This window comes from Monodelphis domestica, chromosome 4 (assembly GCF_027887165.1).
Source record: "Monodelphis domestica isolate mMonDom1 chromosome 4, mMonDom1.pri, whole genome shotgun sequence".
In the NCBI taxonomy this organism is placed as follows: domain Eukaryota; kingdom Metazoa; phylum Chordata; class Mammalia; order Didelphimorphia; family Didelphidae; genus Monodelphis; species Monodelphis domestica.
This window is the reverse complement of record NC_077230.1, coordinates 368695273-368714745: the sequence shown is the minus strand read 5'-3', so window position 1 is coordinate 368714745 and position 19473 is coordinate 368695273. Positions and strand designations below refer to the sequence as shown.

Below are 19473 nucleotides of genomic sequence, written 5' to 3'. Positions count from 1 at the left end.
TTTCCTAGCCATTATGTCTTATTTGAAGTTCAGTGACTAGAACTGCACACATTTCAAGTGTCCAAGTGTGGACATACAAACCTTTTATTTTCTTAAAAGGTTAGGAAAACATCTTTGCTCTTTTCATTTTTATTTCTAGTAATTTCCTGATGATGCCCAGTATTTTATAGGTCTTTTCACTAGGTTCTTTTCCTAAATCAGAGTTAAGAGCTTACAACTCATCTTGTAAATAGAATAAGAATTAATTTTTTCCTTAATGTATTTTTATACAAGTATATTTATGCAGACACACATATGAGTTTTTGCCACTATACTACCCACTCACACAGCCTGGGGTTTACTTAATATTTGAAGTTGAGAATGAATCCTTACAACTCATTCATAAATATCTTAACAAAACGTATACCAACTCAGAAATGTCCCATTTATCCTTGCCATTTAGCTTCCCATTTTTAATTCAGTGACAATATATTTCTTTAATCTGATCTCTCCACCATGGGTGTTCTTAAGGAGGGGAGTATGCATTTGTTTCCTCATATTTTGAGAGGAAACTAGATGGCATAGTAGACAAGAATGCCAAGCCTGGAATCTGGGGGGCCTGAGTTCAAATTCAACCTCAGGACACTTCCTAGTTGTGTGACCTTGAGTAAGTCATTTCACCCCCAAAATCTCTAGTTCTTGTCCTTCCATCTTAGCTGTTACTAAGACAGAATGTGAGTGTATATGTGTGTAGAGAAATGTATTTCAATGAAATTGGCTTCTTTTGTATTCTATTTTATGTACTTAGAAGCTTTTTTAAGAGGCATAAAAGGGGTAGAAAGATCTGTCAACCTTGTGGTTTCTTTTATTAAAGATTTCTGTGTGTGGTTATAGTTCTAAACATAGTCATACTATGAATGCTCTAAAGCCTAAAAAATACAACATATGCCTCTTTTTATTCATTTCATCTAAATCTGTTCTTAGATTCTTTTGGAAATATAAGTTCCCAGGATATTTAACAGCTAATGAGAGGTGCTAGCAGAAATTACCAGATAGTTAAAATGCAAATGGGGAGTTACTCAATGAAAATATGGAGTTAGACCCATCTTTCAAAAAATCAGTGTTTTTAAAAATTGGGTCAGTAATTTGCAAAGAAATATTTACATATACATATCAAAAGAGAAGGTGCTTAATGAAAAGTAATGTATGTCACTTTGAAGCCACTACACTAAGCCAATCTTAAGTATCACTTTACATAGTCTAAAAAGTGAACCACTCTCTCTCAAGCAGGTTTCCAAAAGAATCTAATAACTATCACACATCCCAGAATTAGCACTAACACAATGTTGGATCCAAAAATGTTTTTTTCTTATATCAAGTAAGATATAAAACTTCAATTATTTGGATTTTGACAACCACAGGTTTTGGTTTTAAAGTCAGAATCTCTTTCAAGATAGAGAACAAAGAAAGACAAATCTCTTCCAAGTCTCCTTGGGATCCTTACGATTGCCAAATAAATCAATGTTTCAATTCTGAAAGTTCAAGATTTTAATGTACTCAATAATTATATTTATCTTAAGAAACACTTAGGAAAAGATCACCACAACTAGAAGCTAATACCAAGCAGATGGGCTGTGGCGATATGGAGAAATCAGAGCTACCAGATGATTGGATGGTGCTGATCTGGGAAAGGAGAGTATTTAGGATACACAGAACAAAGACTGGCATTTCCATTCTCTAGTCAGCTCTCCAACCAAGAAAACACACACCGCGACAACATAATCGTTCAGTGAGAAGCTGGTAAGCAACTTCTCTCCATCCTGGTTCCTCTTGGAAAAAGGAATAAAGAACGCCCAGCACCCCCTCCCCCGCCCTTTCAATCCCCCCGGGGCTGTCGCCGTTCACTGATTCTCGAGTGGAGAACAAGAAGATCCCATGCCGTTAAACAACCGAGGAGTGCAGCGGAACCGAGAGAAAGCCCAGGCTCCTTAGCCCCTCGGCATTAATCAACCGTTCTACCGGCGTAGGAAACCCGACCCCCGAGCCTCCGACTCCCAATCCTACTTCAGCAATTTATCCGAAGTGGTCCAAATCGGCACCCGCCTCCCCCCCCATCCGGGTGCAGGCGCCCCTAGACCGCCCCCACCCCGCCCCCTGCCCCTCCCACCTTCAGACAGCCTTGTTCCCTCCCGGGGATGAAAGTGCGCTTGGATCGGCCCCCTGCCCTGGAACGCTTGAAGGCCCGTTCACCCACCGCGGCGGGCCAGCGACAGGGGCCAGACGGCCCTAGTCCGGGCTCCTGAGCTGTCTCCAGCCGCCAGGCAGTGCGTCAACGAGCGTTTAGGTAGCGCTTTCGAGGCGCCTGGCACCAGCCAACAGCGGGGATCTTCTCTGAGACCTTCACCCCTCCCACTTTGCCGAGGGGGAAACTGAGGTCCTAGGGCCATCTAGCTCACTACAACCCCACCCCCAGCTTAACGGACGAGGAAACTGAGGCTCGGAAGAGAGACCTAGGGCATCTCGTTCACTGAGACCTCGGTTTCCCTTTTACGCCTCAGGGCCTAATACCGACATTTCCCCGAGGCCACTTCTCCGGGGGGGGGGGGGGGGGAGGGGAGATTCTTAGACTGAGGAGCGATTCAGCAAGGAAGCCGCAGGCCTCCCCGCGGCAGCCACCCAGGACCCCTTCCGTTAGAGCCGCGGGAAGGCCGGGATCCCAAACCTCCCGCCCCCGCCTGGGCCCCGACTCCCTCCGAGCTCGCCGCCGCTGGGGGCCGACTCACCTGCGGCCAGCAGCTGCATGGCGTGGGTGAAGGACGGGTCGAGCGAATCCTTCTCCGCCATGAGCTCGGGCAGGTACTTGTTCTCAGGCTCCATTTTGGCGGCGGCCGTGGCGGAGGGCGGCAGCAGAGGGGTCGGGGCCGGCGCCGGGCCACCCCCGCCCACCTCGGGGCCCCCGCCAGTGGCCGAGGGTGGCAGCAACGGCGGCGGCTGTGTGGCCGGCGCGGCCCGAGAGCCTCCGCCACCTCCGCGAGGGCCTCCGCCGCCGCCCCGGGGCCGGTGAGAGGGCAGCGGCTGCCGGGACGGCGCCTGGCGCGGCGGCGGGTGGGCGCCTGAGGGATCCACGGCGCCGCCGCGGCCCAGGGGCCGGCACAGCCGCGCGACGGGGTCGTCCCGGCGCTGCATGAGTGCGGAGCGGGCGGGAGGGCGGCTGAGGGACGGAGCGCGGCGGCGGCGGAGGCCCGCGCAGAGGCGGCGGTTGACGGAGGCGGGAGAGCGGGCGCGGAGGCGACCGGAGCGGACCAGAGCGACCCAGCGAGAGAGCGACTCAGCGAGAGAGCGAAAGAGATCACCGGAAGTGAGCAGCTGCGCACGCGCGGCCCGCCACCGGCGCCGCCCTGCTCCCGGCGCCGAGAACAAAGTCCCCGACTCTGCCACGGCGCCTGCGCACCGCCGCAGGCGCGCACCTAGTTAAGTCCCCGCCCCTCACGCCGACGGTCTCCACAGACTAGCCCGCCGAGGAGCGCCAGTCGAGCCCGCCTCGGGCCAATACGCACGCGCTAGCTCTCCCTAATGCCCTCTACCATGTGACCAGGTTGTAGCGGGGACACGTGTCTCCACCCCCTGCGGGCGGGCAGAGGGCCGGGGCGGGGGCTGTGGAATGTCTTTGTCTGAACGCTGCCCCGCGGGCTCTGGGAGAGCTCCATTAACCACAGCTCCGAGCCCCGCCCCTTCTAACTGTCCCAGGGGGAAGGGAAATAGGGGAGGGACGGGGGGGAAAGTGAGAGGTTCCTAAAGAGGAGGGGGATTAAGGCCCTGCGGGGAGGGGGAGGGGAAGAGATTCGGAGAGAAGGAGGAGATTGAAAAGGACCTTGGAGGGAAAGTAGGGACCGAGTAAGAAATGAGGCTTTAGGAAAAGGTGAGGGAGATATAACTGACTCCCCACAGGCTCCATTCTAATATGCACTAGCTGGCTGGAGACCTAGTCGGCTGCTTCTTGCTCAAGCTCAGCAAGGCAAATTAAACATCTATTAAAAGCCTGCCTTGTGCTAGGTACCTCTGGGGGAATACAAAGACTGCCCAAACCCTAAAAGAATAAAGATAAAAACCAAGAATACAGTTGCTGCCCTCAAGGAGTTCACAGTCTTAATGAGGGAGAACGCTTGCGAACAACTCGGAACAAATGAGATATTTATAGGACAAATAGGAAATAACAAGAAGGAAGGCACTCGGGTTAAAGAGAACTGGGAAAGGCTTCTTATAGAAGGTGAGATTTTAGTTGTGACATGAAGCCAAGAGATGGAAGAGAGCAGGAACAAACTCTTTGCCCTAGTTTCTGCACGAGCCCTGAGAAAGGGGCTTTCCCAGAGGTGATGGTGGAGCTTGGGGGGGGGGGGCACTGAAACTTTTTTCCCCTACTATATCAACATAGAATTACAGATAGCCCTAAAACCCATCACACTAGTTAACCCAACCCATTGAAAGATGAGAGCTTCCTAAAAGCTAATGGGCAGTATTAGAAAGTATTTTTAATTACTAATGAGGAAACAAGGGACTTGGGGAAGGAAAGCTGTGGTCATCCTCTTGAGGGATCTCATCTACTTTTCAGATTTGGGGGAGTGGCAACATGGAAGAGGCAAATATCATTAAAAGCATATTTAATATCGTGTTTACATTCAGTTACACAAATATTAAGAGGGTTGAATTTGAAATCAGTGGGTCTAGTTTTAAATCCTGGCTTTGAACTCCTTAGATAAATCACATCTTAAGTCCTCAATATCCTCATTTACAAAATAAAAGGGTTGGACTAATTTATGTTTAAAGTGATTTCCAATTGGATCACTAATGCGTTGTTGGTGGAGTTGTGGACTGAGCCAACCATTCTGAAGGGCAATTTGGAACTATGCCCAAAAGGCTATTGATCCTATTATACCACTTCTAGGTCTATATACCAAAAAGATCATTTTTAAAAAGGGAAAGCACCTACTTATAAAAATATATTTATAGCTGCTTTTTGTGGTGGCTAAAAATTAGAAATTGATGGAATGTCCATCAATTGAAGAAGGGTTGAACAAATTGTGGTATATATTGGTGATGGAATACTATTGTGCTATAAGAAATGATAAGCAGGATGATTTCAGAAAGAGCTGGGAAGAGCTACATGAATAGATGCAGAGTGAAATAAGCAGAACATGGACAACATTGTACACAGTTACAGTAATATTGTGGAATGACCAACTGTGAAAAACTTAGCTAAACTCAGCAAGAGAATGATCTGGGACAGTTTTGAAGGACTTATGATAAAAAATGCTATCCACCTTCAGAGAAAGGACTGTTGGAATCAGACACAGATCAAAACATACTCTTTCACATTAATTTATTTACAGTTTTGTTTGGGAGGTTTTAGTTTTATGTAAGTATTCTCTTACAGCAATGTCTCATGTGGAAGTATGTTTTGCATGATAATACAAATGCAATCTAAATCAAATTGCTTACCATCTCCAGGAGGGGGAAGGGAAGGGAAGGAGAGAGATAATTAGGATCTTTTAATATCAAAAAGTGTGTGTTGAAAATTGTTATTACAAGTAATTGGGGAAATGCAATATCTTTGACGGAAAAAAATTATTTCCAACTGTAAAACTATGATCCAGTAAAGCCTTCAAATGTTGCAAAATAGCTGTTATAGCTATCTTAGAACTTCTCTTTCTTAGGCTAACAAATCCCTATTTCTTAAAACTGACCCTCATGAAATGGCCCTTTGCTATCCTGATGGCCATCCTCAGGATGTGTCCAACTTATCACCTAAAATGGGGTATCTAGAACTGAAGTATTCTAGATGTGATTTATCAAGATCAATTACAGAAGTGCTATTGCCTTCCTAGTTCTGGGCATTACCCTTCTCTAAATGGAGCCCAAGATTACATAGTGTTCTTGGATGCAATATCATCGTTTTATTAACTTGTATTGAACTTTCAGTTCAATGAAACTCCCATACTTTTTTCAAATAGAGTGTCCAACCATGTCTTCTCCCATGCTGTATTTGTGAAGTTGATTTTTTTTAACCCAAACATATGACTTTATCCCTATTTCATTTTATGAGATGAGGCTGGTTCTAGCCTGGCAAGATCTTTTTTAATCTTACCATTGAGTGTCTTAATTATCCCTCCCAGCTTTTTGCTATCTGCAATTTTGATAAGTATACCAGCTCTGTATTTATCTTGAATGGAAATGTTAAAACAGCAGAGGGTTAAGCACAGAATTCTGCAAAACACCACTGCAGACCTTTTATATAAATTGAAATTGACCCATTAATGGATGCTCTTTAGGTCTAGCCAACAGGTATTGGTCTATAAAATTGTACTGTCATCTAGCCAATATTATTCAATTTTGACCATCAGAATACCACGAAACATACGACATTCTGCTAAAATCTAAGTATTTTTTGTCTACAGCTCTCCTGATTTACCTGTCTAGTAACTCTGTCAAGGGTGGTGGTGGTGGTGGTGGTGGTGGTGGTGGTAAAAAAGTAAAGTTAGACTGGCTTGACCTGTTCTTGATAAAGCCATTCTGACTTTATGATCATTACTTCCTTTTTCTAGATGTTCACAAACCATCCTTTTAATATGTTCTGGAATTTAGCCAGGAATTGAAATTAAGGGCACTGACCCATAGTTTCCAAACTGGACATTCTCTTCCCTTTTTGAAAATCAAGGAGTTATTCACAAATCTCCAGGCCTCTAGCATGTTTCCCATTCTTCATAATCTTTCAAAGATCACAGAATGGCTAAACAATCACAACTGCCAGTTTTTTGAGAAGCCTGGGATACATTCAGTTTTAGTAGATTTAAGCAGATAGGTACTTTCTTACAGTCTATTTACTCATCTTAGGTATCAACTCATTATTACCCCCCCCCTAAAAATCATTATTATCCAAAGACAGGATCATATCCTTGCTTGGAGGAGTGGATAGGATGATGTTGACAACAGAGAGCAGGCAGAACTACTCAATTCAGATTTTGCTCCTTTTCTTCTCTGACAGAAAGATCTATGGAGAGGAAAAGTCAAAATAAAAATAACAGGACTCATGTTACTAGGCCCATGTTTTTAGGCCTACCAGTTTTTAGTCAAACTAAAAAATGTAATAGATATGACTGATGATCTTTAAAAGTCTCAGAAGCTATATTAGAACTGATATAATAATTAGGACAAAAGGGATTTATGGTCCCATAGTACTCTAACCTGATCATCTCCCATCCAAAGTGTTATATTCAATTTTACAAAGGACATTAATAAATTGGAGAGACTCCAGAGAAAGACAATAAGGATAGTAAAGATTATGGGGATACATGATCCCTATCTTTCAATATTTTAAGGACTGTCCTATGAAATTAGACTTTTTTTTCTGCTTGTCCCCAGAACTAATAATAATAATAATAGCTGGCATTTATATAGGGCTTTAATGTTTGTAAAGTATTTTACAAATATTTCATTTTATCTTTACGATAACCTTGGGAGATAGGCACTATCATTCTCATTTTTTTTAAACTCTTACATTCGGTCTTGGAGTCAATATGTATATTGGCTCCAAGTCAGAAGAGTGGTAAGGGCTAAGCAATGAGGGTTAAGTGACTTGCCCAGGGTCATACTGCTTGGAAGTGTCTGAGGTCAGATTTGAACCCAGGACCTCCCGTCTCTAGGCCCGACTCTCAATCCACTGAGCCACCCAGCTGCCCCCCATTCTCATTTTTATAGATGAGAAAATTGAGGCAGGCAGTGGATCAAAGATTTGTTCAGGGTCATATGGGAATATAAGTGTCTGAAGCCAGAATCTGGTCTTCCTGACTCCAAGTTTAACACTCTCACTATTAACACACTAGCCACTGAGCCCACCTCTAAGAGCAATTGATTGAAATTGCAAAAAACAAATCCAGTACAAAGGAAAAACTTCCTGACAATTAAAATTATCCAAAAGTAGAATGGGTTTCCTTGAGAGAAAATGGGCTCCTCACTAGAGGTCTTCAAGTAAAGGCTGGATGATCCCATTGGTGGGTTTATACCCCAAAGAGATAATAAGGGGAAAGACTTATGAAAAAATATTCATAGCTGTGCTCTTTGTGGTAGCAAAAAATTGGAAAATTAGGGGATGTCCTTCAGTTGAGGAATGGCTGAACAAATTGTGGTATATGTTGATGATGGAATACTATTGTGCTCAAAGGAATAATGAAATGGAGGGATTCCATGTGAACTGGAATGACCTCCAGGAATTGATGCAGAGTGAAAGGAGCAGAACCAGGAGAACATTGTACACAGAGACTGATACACTGTGGCACAATCGAACATAATGGACTTCTCTAGTAGTAACAATGCAATGATCCAGGATAATTCTGAGGAACTTTTGAGAAATAACAATATCCATATCCAGAGACAAAAATATGGGAATAAAAACACAAGAAAAACAACTGCTTGATCACATGGGTTGATGGGGATATGATTGGGGATATAGACTCTAAGTGATCACCCTAGTGCAAATAATAATAATATGGAAATAGGTCTTGATCAATGACACATGTAAAACCCAGGGGAATTGATCGTTGGCTATGGGAGGGTTAGGGTTAGGGAGGAGAGGGGAAAGAACATGAATCATGCAACCATGGAAAAATATTCTAAATTAATTAAATAAACAAACAACAACAACAAAAGTAAAGGCTGGATGGTCTCTTATTGGGTATGTTGTAAAAAAAGATTTTTGTCTAGTGTCTGTTAGACCTCATGATTTATATAGCTCCTTCCAATTCTATAATTTCATGATTCTACCTGACTTCCCCTATGCCACTTGCACTAGCTATTTCCTCAAATTGTTTATATATATATATATATATATATATATATATATATATGTATATATGTATATATGTACACATATATAAACACACACAGATATATATATCCTAGTTCACTATGAATCAGTTCATACAAGTCTTTCTAGATTCTTCTTAAATCATTCCATTCCTTATTGCTTATAGCACAATAATATTCTATCACATCTATATACCCTAACTTGTTCAACCATTCCCCTCATGCAGGGGTCCCCAAACTACAGCCCTCAGGCTACATGTGGCCCCCTGAGATCATTTATCCGGCCCCTACCACACTTTCGGAAGGGGCACCTCTTTCATTGGTGGTCATTGAGAGGAGCACTGTATGTGGTGGTTCTGCAAAGCGCAACATTGCTCACGTACAGTGCTACTTCCGGTGACATAATACTTTGCCTGGCGCCTTGTTCTGAGAGTAACTGAAGGAGAACGAGGCGCCACACAAAGGATTATGTGGCTGCACAATGGAAGATCTCAGCATGGTGAGCTACAATCTGGGGGAGGGGATTCCGCACTGTGTATACTGCTGCCCGGTATAGTGGTGGCAGTGATGGGCCTGTGCAAGGTGTGATAGGCCCATCACAGCCAGCACTGCAGCCTCTGCTATCCCAGACAGCGGTATACAGATTTGTTCATAGTTTCTTTTATAGTCCGGCCCTCCAACAGTTTGAGGGAAAGTGAACTGGCCCTCTGTGTAAAAAGTTTGGGGACCCCTGCCCTAATGGATAGACATCTAATATCTTATTATCACAAAAAGGGCCAGAATTATTTTTGTACATATGGGCTGTTTTCTTCTTTGTATGATCTCTTTGTGGTATAGTAGTGGTATCACTGTGATAAAGGGATTGCACGTTGTAATAGTTTTTTGAGTAGAGTTCCAAATTGCTTTCCAGAATAGGTAGACCAATTTACAGCTCCACCAACAGTGTTTTATTATTTTATTATTTATTATACCTATTTTCCCACAGCTTCTCCAGCATTTCTTATTTTTTCTCCCCCTGACCCTAACCTTGGCAATCTGAGGTGTTTGAGGTAGAATCTCAGGTTTGTTTTAATGTGCATTTCTCTAATTATTAGTAATTTAGAACATTTTTTTATTTGGCTATTGGTTGCTTGGATTTCTTCCTCTGAAAACTGCCTTTTTATATTCTTTTTAGTTTCTATATTTTGAAAGCTTTGCATTTTACCTCGTATGAATGAATGAATGAATGAATGAATGAATGAAAAAAGAATTTTATTAAGTACTTACAATGCACTCCAGAATCTGGAGATTATAAATATTTGGCATGATGAAGTCTCCTAAAAATGTTGCTCTTGAATTTTTATGAGTCCATTGTAAATGTTATATCCAAGTTATTGTGGGCAACAGTTTCATCTATGACAATTATTATAGATGAATCAGTTATATATAGGATGTGGGTCAGACTGTATTTGACTTTTTTCTTCATCAGAAATTCCAAGATGGGGTGGTTCTCCCTCTGACAAATGTCCACACTAACAACAAAAGATTACTTGTTGAATGTTAACAGAAAGAACAGCTAGCAGTAGGACTTGGATAGAAGAGAGAAACCGGAAATATATCTGTCTTAGCATCTGATTTATGCTGCTGCCCTTGGAAAAGCTTGCCTTTGCTGGTGTCACATAGGACTGAAGTGTCCTTGCTATGTAATGAGATGCCTGGATGTGGGTCCTTGGAGCTTTACCTGAGGCTAATAAAACTTTAATAGAAGAGTGGATCAGGAGTGTGTGTGTGTGTGTGTGTGTGTGTGTGTGTGTGTGTGTGTGTGTGTGTGATATTTCTGGTTTGTGTGGACCCAGGATTATTATCCTTTTGGAGGTTGGCTATCAAATTCAAGCTTTCATTGAGCAAATTTCTTTAAGCTATTACTAGGTGCAAAACATTCTGTTAGGCAATGGGGATTGAAACATAAACATGAAATAATTCCTGTACTCTACAAGAAGAGAATAAATATACAGATAATTATAACACAAGATAGGGAATTCAAGCTTGACCAAGGGGGAAAATCAGACACTATACATTTTCTTTAAAAAAATATTTTATTTTTTCCCAATTATATGTGAAAACAATTTTTAACATTCTTTTTTTTTCTTGAGTTCCAAATTCTTTCCCTCCCTCCCTCTTCCTCTTCCCTGTGCAATCATATAAAATATTTTTACATATTAGGCAATTTGTGAAAGAGACTTGACCAAAAAAAAAAATGAAGTGAAATATATGTTTGGGTCTGGATTCAGACTCTTTTAGTTCTTTCTCTGGAGGCAGATAGCATTTTTTTTTATCATAAATCCTTTGTGTTTATCTTAGATCACTGATTTGCTGAGAATAGTTTTCATTCATAGATATTCATCATGCAATATTGCTGTTACTGTGTATAATGTCCTCCTGGTTCTGCTCACTTCACTTTGCATCAGTTCATGTAAATCTTTCCAGGTTTTTTTGAAATCATCTTGTTTGTTATTTCTTAAACCACAAGAGTATTCCATTACAATCATATACCACAATTTATTCAGCCATTCCCCAATTGATGGACATCCCCCCATTTCCAAATCTTTGCTACCACAAAAAGAGCTCAGGCAACATGTTCTAAGAAAATATGAAGTCAAGAGGCAGAGATGGAGATGGAGGAAGAGGTTGGAGAATAGGGAAGACGTCATACAGGAAGTAACATCTGAGCTAAGTCTTGAAGAAGAGAAGGTTCCTAAAAGGTACAGATAGTAAGAGTTCATTCCAGGGGATGAGGGACAGCTCATATGAATGCAAGCAAGAAATGTAATATTTGGGTTGGTGAAAACAAGTAGTAGCCCAGATTGACTGGTCCAGAGAATGAAAGGGAGTAATGTGAAATATTAGCTGGGATGTGGTGAGGAAGATTAATTTAAAGCATAAGTGTCATAAGACCTGGCCCACAGAACTCCCAAGTGCAGCCTGAACTTGCTTAGAGTTTGATTCAGATCAATTTAACAGTTAGGTGCCACAGTGAATAGAGTCCTGGGTCTGGAATCAGGAAGACTCACTTCTTGCGTTCAAGCCTAGCCCTAGACACTTACTAGCTGTGAGATCCTGGGCAACTCACTTGATCTTGTTGGCCTCAATTTCCTCACCTGTCATAAGCCAGAGAAGGAAACGGCAAAGCACTCCAATTGCCAAGAAAACCCCAAATAGGGTCATGAAGAGTCAGACACGACTGAACAACACAATATGAACTAAAGCTAGCATGGTAGGTTGGCCTAAGGAGTCTGTATTTGTCCTAGAGAGAATAAAGACCACGGAAGATCTGTGAGAAGGCAAGTGATGTGGTCAGATGTCTTGGGAAGATCATTTAGGCAGCTGTGTAAAGGATGGATTGAAAGAGGAGAGTGGAGACAGGGAGATCATTCAAGAAGATATTTCAGTAAGTCCAGAGAAGAGGTTATGAAGAACTGAAGGAAGGAAGAAATGGCTCTGGGGGTGGAGAGAAGGGGATGAATGCAAATAGTGTTGCAGAAGTAGAATCAATAAGAGTTGACCATAGATTGGATGGAGTGGGGTGTTGGTAAGGAGAGAGAAAAATCAGAAGAATAGGGAGTTGTAAATCTGGGAACTGCCATCTAAATGACCCTCTCCCTGTAGTGTCTTCCTCCCAGTAGTGCTCTCAAGATAAATATGAACATTTGTTGGAGCAACTAGATGGCTCAATGAATAGAGAACAGATCTGGAGATGGAATTGTTATTGACTTAAAAAAAACCCACCTTACCTTCTGTCTTAGAATCAATAATGCATATTATGTCTAAGCTAGGATGTGTCTAAGATCAAATTTGAACCCAGGACCTTGCGTCTCTAGGCTTGGGTCTCAATACACTGTATTGATACTAAGAAAGAAGATAAGGATTTTGAGAGATAGACAGTCAGAGACAGATAGAGAGAAATGTCTGGAAGAAGAAAGGATGAATGATGTAGGAGACAAAGTGGTAAGTTCAGCTTTAGTCATGTTGGGTTGGTGGTGCCACCAGGAAGGACACTCAGGTGGAGAGGTCCAGCAGGCATTTGGAGATGTGGGTCTCAAGGATGGAAGAGATTAGTGTTGAAGAGCATCCCAGCATATTGGATAGAGCATTGGATTTAGAACCAGGCAAATTTGAGTCCTGGCTTAGGCACTTATTAATCACATCAACCTGGGCAAATCAAATCACTGACCCTTTGTCTGCCTCAGTTTCCTCATTTATAAAATCAGAATAATAATAGCACCTATTTCACAGTATTGCTGTGAAGATCAAATGGCATATTTGTAGCATTTTGCAAACTTTAAAGCACTATATAAATGCTACCTTGTGAATCTTGAAATTTCTCAGACTTGTGAATGTTAAAAATTTCCACATTGGGGAATTCTTCATTGGAACAATTCCCTACTGGGAACATTCCCCATTTTGACAGTGAGAACTCTACTTGGATCAGAAATGGGAGGACCTCTCCTCCACCCATACTTAAGACTGCTTTAGGGGGAAAAACTCCTTGCTAAACAATGAGGGTACTTGGGCCCATACTTATAGTGAGACAAAAAGTTCTTTAAGCCATGCCTATTTTTAGAAGTAATACAATGGGGTGCTAAGTACCTATTAAAGGTTAGGCAACTTGTGAACTTGCCAGGAGCAAAGAGGTGAAAACTTATTCAGAAGTTTTTTCTGATTCAAACTTACTAAAGGGATTAGTCCACCCAGCTGTGAATTCAGAATGGGCTGTCCTTTGGAAAATGTCTACTGTGATTGGTAGATGGAAGAACTTAAGGGAGGTGACATAGGAGAAAACCCCCTATATAAGAAAAAGCAGAATCCTTTTGGAGAATCTCTTGAGAGAGACTCTGGAGAAGGGAAGCTCTTGGAGGACAATCTCTAAGGAGGTCTCACTGGAGCTCCTCTGAGGGGATTCTGTCCCTCTGGAGGCTCTTGAGAGAGGCCCTTTGAAACAGTCTCTGGCTGGAACTCTCTCTGAGGAGACTCTGTCACTAGAATCCTTGCTTAGACAGAACTTGTGGTGAGTGATAAAAGACTTACTGACTGATCTCTCTCTCTTAAGACTCAGGTCTAGGCCATGTTGGCTTAAGGCCCTTCATACTTATTTCCTTTTTCTCTCTTTCTCTCTTTTCTTGAATTCCTCATTGTATTATTAATTAAGTTCTCTATAAAACCAAGTTGACTTGGGTATTTGAATAATTGGGAATATTTCCCTGGTGACCACCTTATATTTTGATTTAAAACAAGACACTGTAGTGAAAACATATTTTCTGTGGTCACAAATTTACTCACCCACTCTTATATCTACAATAATTTATATCTTCCACTATTTTACTCACTACAGTTTACAACCTCAACCATTTTAACTCTTACAGTTTATGGCATCTACTCTTTTAATCACCACAGCTTACAGACCTCAACTCTTTTAAATGCCACAACCTATTGCTATAGCTTCAGTTTCTTCATATATAAAATTGGGATAATGCTCTTCACACCCTCCTGCCTTTCAGAGAAACTCAGAAGCACCACTGTGTTATTATTATTGTATAGATTTGGTAATAGCCTGCATAGAGAAAATAATTGGATCTGTAGGGAGCACATGAGATCCTCAAGGCTGAGATTAGTTAGAAGAGAACACATTGTAGAGCCTTGGAGGACATCCAGGAAAGAGATGAATGGAATGTTCAGACAGGTAGGAAGAAAATCAAGGTGAGCAGGGTCACAATTATGAATGATGGGGAGAGACTGTTTCAATGAAGACATAGATGGTTAACTTTACAGTACTGAAGAAAGGTCACAAGGCAGGTTTAGCAATTAATAGATCATTTGGTAACCTTTGAGAGAGCAGATTCAATAGAGTTGAGAGGCTAGAAACCAGATTTCAAGAGATAGAGATAGGAGTCTATGAAGTACAGGCAGGCTGCAGAGATGACTCATTCTAGGAGCTTATTGGTGAAAGGAAGGAAAGCTAGAGAATAATAGTTTGAGGGGATGGCAATCACCCATCTATATAAATCATTTTACAAGTTATAATACCTCCCAGGGTTGTGAAGATCAAAAGAGATTATATTTGTGATCCTTGGCTAGTCATCAAATCGCTGACTGCCTCAGTTTCTTTATCTGTAAAATGGTAATAATAAATCTCTCAAGTGATAATAATACCTCTCAAGACTGTGAAGATTAAATGAGATGCTTCAAAGGGAAATCAGGGCAGGAAGTCCAGAATTTCTCTTATGGCTATCTGGTCTATGTTTTCCCTTCAGATGCCTTGTGAACATTACAAAATGCTGTTGTGCATGTTTGTATAAAAATATGTGTATATATATGATGAACTTATATTTGTATAAGCTGTATAGAGAAACTATGTGCATATATTAAGAGGTAATTTTGAAATTTAAAAAATCAGATGAGGGATTTGTAAAGTGCTTTGCAAATCTTAAAGTGCTATATAAATGCTGACTTAGGTAAGCTTATCTGTAGGCTCATTGAAAGCACCTTTGGGACAACTCTAGAAGCAAACAGGACAGTGGTGAGTGATGTGTTTTTCATGTGTTTTATTTTTTCCATTAGCTCTATATTTTCCTTCTTTTCTCCTTAAAACATTTTTTTTATTCAACACACTTTCTCTCCATCTCTCTTCTTCCCTCTATATATTGAGAAAGCAAGAAAAACAAAACTCTGATTAGAAACCTATATAACCAAGCAAAACAAATCCTCCTGTTCCTTCCTCTCTAAACCAGGTCCAAAAATAATGTCTCAGTCTACAGTTTTGAATCTGTCACTACTCTATCTAGAGATGAGAGGCATGTTTCATTATGAATCCTCTCGAATCAAGGCTGGTCATTGCATTGATCAGATTTCCTAATTTTCCAAAGTTGTTTGTTATTAAACTTAGTTCTACTCACTTTATTCTGAATCAGTTCATACAAATCTTCCTAGGTTTCTCTTAAATCAGCCCCTTTCTTTCTTTTTTTTTTTTAACCCTTACCTTCCATCTTGGAGTCAATACTGTGTACTGGCTCCAAGGCAGAAGAATGGTAAGGGCTAGGCAATGGGGGTCAAGTGACTTGCCCAGGGTCACAAAGCTTGGACCCAGGACCTCCCATCTCTAGGCCTGGCTCTCAATCCACTGAGCTACCCAGCTGCTCCCCCCTTTATTTCTTATAGCACAATAATATTCCATTATATCCATACACTGTAACTTGTTCAGCCATTCCCCTAATGGATAGACATCCAATTTATTACCATCACACTAAAAGTATTTTTGTACATATGAGTCCTTTCCTTTTTTCCATGATCTCTTTGTGGTATAGTAGTGGCATCACGGGGATATAGGGCATACATATTGTTAATAGGTTTTTGAACATAGTTCCAAATTGCTTTCCAGAATAGGTAGACCAGTTTACATGTCCAACAACAGTGTTTTATTATTATTATATTATTATGCCTATTTTCTCACCTCTTCAGCATTTCTCATTTTCCTTTTCCACTCCCCAACTTTGCCATTCTGAAGGGTTTCTAAGGGATGCTAACCATCAGTGTGATATGGAGGAATCTTTTCAAATGTTCTTCTCTCAAGGATCTCCTCTATCTAAGAAGGTCAAGAAAAGGAAATAGATCAAATAATGTCAGAGTTGCTTCTTGCTCTAAAAAGTTACAAGTATTAAATAATTATTACAATTTGTGTTTTGTGAAACTGACATCCAAAGAAACTAATTTTTCTAAAGCTTTAAAGTAGAACAGGAGGTTGGGCAAAGACCAGAACTTATATTCACAAATGCCTAGCATGTGGCCAGGCACACTCCTATATAGAGGCTAAATAATAATGCTGAAAATCTTTATTTTTATTTTTTAAAAATTATATTGGGGGGGAGGGAAGGCAGCTGGATGGCTCAGTGAATTGAGAGTCAGGCCCAGAGATGGGAGGTCCTGGGTTCAAATATGGCCTCAGACACTTCCTGCTGTGTGACCCTGGGCAAGTCACTTAACCCCCATTGCCTACCCTTACTGCTTCTCTGTCTTAGAACCAATATTCAATATTGATTCTAAGACAGAAGGTAAGGGTTAAAAAAATTCTATTCCTCTGGGAGAACACTATATACAATAATAGCAATATTGGATGATGATTATCTGTGAAAATGTGACCACTCTCAGCAATTCATTGATCTGGGACAATCCTAAAAGACTTATGACAGGGAAAGCTATCCACCTCCAGAGAAAGAACTATTGGAGTTGTCTTTCACATCAGTATATTTTTAGTTTTATTTGGGGGTTTTGGTTACATTTGAGTTTCTCTTACAACAATGACCAATATATAAGTGTGTTTTTCATGACAATAAAAAGGAAAAAAATAATACAAATAAAAATAATGTTTTTTCCATGCACTAATCCTAAAGGTTTACAATTCTGTTTTCCCTGATACTGGTTAATAAAAAGCATCAGTTCCCTGTAGCCTTTCCAAAAATGTGTGGTTGTATGTTTAGTTTGGGTTTGGAGATTTTTTATTTTTTGAGATCTGCTTGTTTACATTTGCTAGCACACTCCTGGCACAGTTCCAGCAGTTCAGGAATAGAAGCAAATAGTGGGTGTGACCCGGGGTAGAGGACTGGCATGGTGTGTGGCATCGGCAAAGAACCAGAGAAATGAGGCATTCAGCAATGGAAGACAGCAGTAATTCACACTTAAACCGGTTAGCTGTAGGGTCAAGACTGAAGTGAGGCCAGAGATGGGGAGAGGAGAACAGAAACTAACCCAGTCCATTACCTTCCTTTCCAGAAATGAACACAATTCATCAGGCGTCCTCTGGAATGATGTCTGGTCATTGGGGTAATTAATCAGTTCCCAAGTCTTTAAAGGTTGTTTGTCCTTACGATTGCTGTTACTGCTTAAATCCTCCTCCTGGCTTTGCTTACTCCATTTTGTCTTCCCAGGTTCCTTGGAAACCATCTCCTTCATCATTTTTTACAACACAATAGTATTCAGCCACATTCACATACCACAACTTGTTTAGTCATCCCCCAGTTGTTGGGCACTCCCTTAGGTGCTGAAAACAATCTTAAACACAGCCCGTTATGGGTGTTAAGCTTCTTATATCCTGATACTTTGCTGACCAGTCTGTATTTCATTTTGGCTGATACTTCCTTCACTGAGCTGAACCTTTTCTATGGGATTTTTCCACCTCTGTCTTTCCAAAGGCACTCTTTAGAGATCACTACAGGCCTTCTGTTTGTTTGCTTGTTTGTTTGGTTTTTTAATGTTTCACAGATACCAGTTCAAAACTTGACCAATGCACCTATTGTCCCTCATTCTTGCTACATGGAAAGGCCTCTTGTTTTTCCTGGTCGTATCAAATCTCCATGATCTTTTTTTTTTATTTTCCATGGTTACACGATTCTTGTCTCCCTCCCCCTCTCCCTCTCCCCTTCCAGAGCTGACAAGCAATTTCACTGGGTTATTTATTATATTTTTAATCCATATTAAATTATTACAATAATGTATTATCTATTGTAAATAGATAATATATTTATTATATTCACTGGGTTATATTACATGATCTTTTTTAAACTAACATTTCTCCATTGGAAGTCATCAGTGGATAGAGTGCCAGGCCTGGAGACAGGAGGTCTTTGGTTCAAATCTGGCCTCAGATACCCTAGGCAATTCACTCAACTCCAATTAACTAGCCCTGACTGCTCTTCTGCCATGGAACTAAGACCTAGTGTTGATGCTACGATGGAAGGTAAGCGTTTAAAAAAAAAAAGTGATAATATGATAATATGCTGCAATCTACTTACATTCATCGTCCTTGCCATTTCGGTTCTTATGAGAGTGTGGTTTCCATAATTGCAGTCACATTGCTCCACCAAAAATATATGGCCACTAAAAATAGACATTTTTGTAGTAGCAAGCAGCTTGAGACCATTAAAAGTATTGTATAACTTTAGAAAATGCAACCCAGTCTGTTTCTCCCACCAAGTTAATTACAACAGTTCATTGTCCCTATGAATCTCTTGTACAAAATACCTACAGCCCTATTCAATGGGCTAGCTGACCAACTACGAGTCATTATCTAGGTGATAAATGATTCTCATATACTCTATTTTTACAGGGTATGTGGCTAGACTGATCTCTTTTATTTTATTTTTTAAATCCTTACCTTAAGGGCTAGGCAACTGGGATTAAGTGACTTACCCAGGGTCCCATAGCTAGGAAGAGTCCAAGATCAGATATGAACCAAGAACCTCCTGTCTCCAGGCCTGGCTCTCTATCTACTGAGCCACCCAGGCTAATCTCTTTTAAGAGTTCCCAATGAGAAGACTCAGGAGCATTCTAGGCCTCAGTGGATCATGTTGTAATTCAATAAATGACATCTAAAGAAACAACATTGGAACAACTTTACTATGGAGAAGCAGATGCTATTAGGAACATATATTTAGAGCTAGAAGGATCCTTGAAGTCATTTAGTCTACCTTCTCAAGTTACAAATAAGGCAAATGAGGTTCATAATTATAGGGAGTATAAAAGAGGTCACATGTTTTGGAGCTAGATTTGAACTCAGATCTTCCAACTCCAAGTCCAGCATGCTTTCCCCTATCCTATGTTCCCAGCCTCTCT

General features: G+C 41.0%; 1 protein-coding gene and 1 long non-coding RNA gene across 6 annotated transcripts in view; both read right to left on the bottom strand.

Annotated features, from left to right (window-relative positions):
* KHDRBS1 (KH RNA binding domain containing, signal transduction associated 1) overlaps positions 1 to 3324 on the bottom strand; it is a 33600-nt gene extending 30276 nt beyond the window's left edge. Inside the window, exon 1 of one of the 5 annotated variants that reach the window (XM_001365812.5) lies at positions 2763 to 3324. In XM_001365812.5, coding sequence (XP_001365849.1) covers positions 2763 to 3165 — 403 coding nt within the window. In that variant the 5' untranslated portion in view covers positions 3166 to 3324. The remainder of the gene's footprint in view (positions 1 to 2762) is intronic. The other 4 variants (XM_056795270.1, XM_056795272.1, XM_056795271.1 and 1 more) reach the window with 4 other exon arrangements.
* Positions 3325 to 15411: 12087 nt separating this feature from the next.
* LOC103098916 (uncharacterized) lies at positions 15412 to 18115 on the bottom strand. Its single transcript, XR_466800.2, has 3 exons — positions 17623 to 18115; positions 16319 to 16450; positions 15412 to 15505 (listed from the first exon to the last, which is right to left on the bottom strand). It is a non-coding gene; the product is annotated as an uncharacterized LOC103098916 (long non-coding RNA).
* Between the last annotated feature and the right edge of the window lie 1358 nt (positions 18116 to 19473).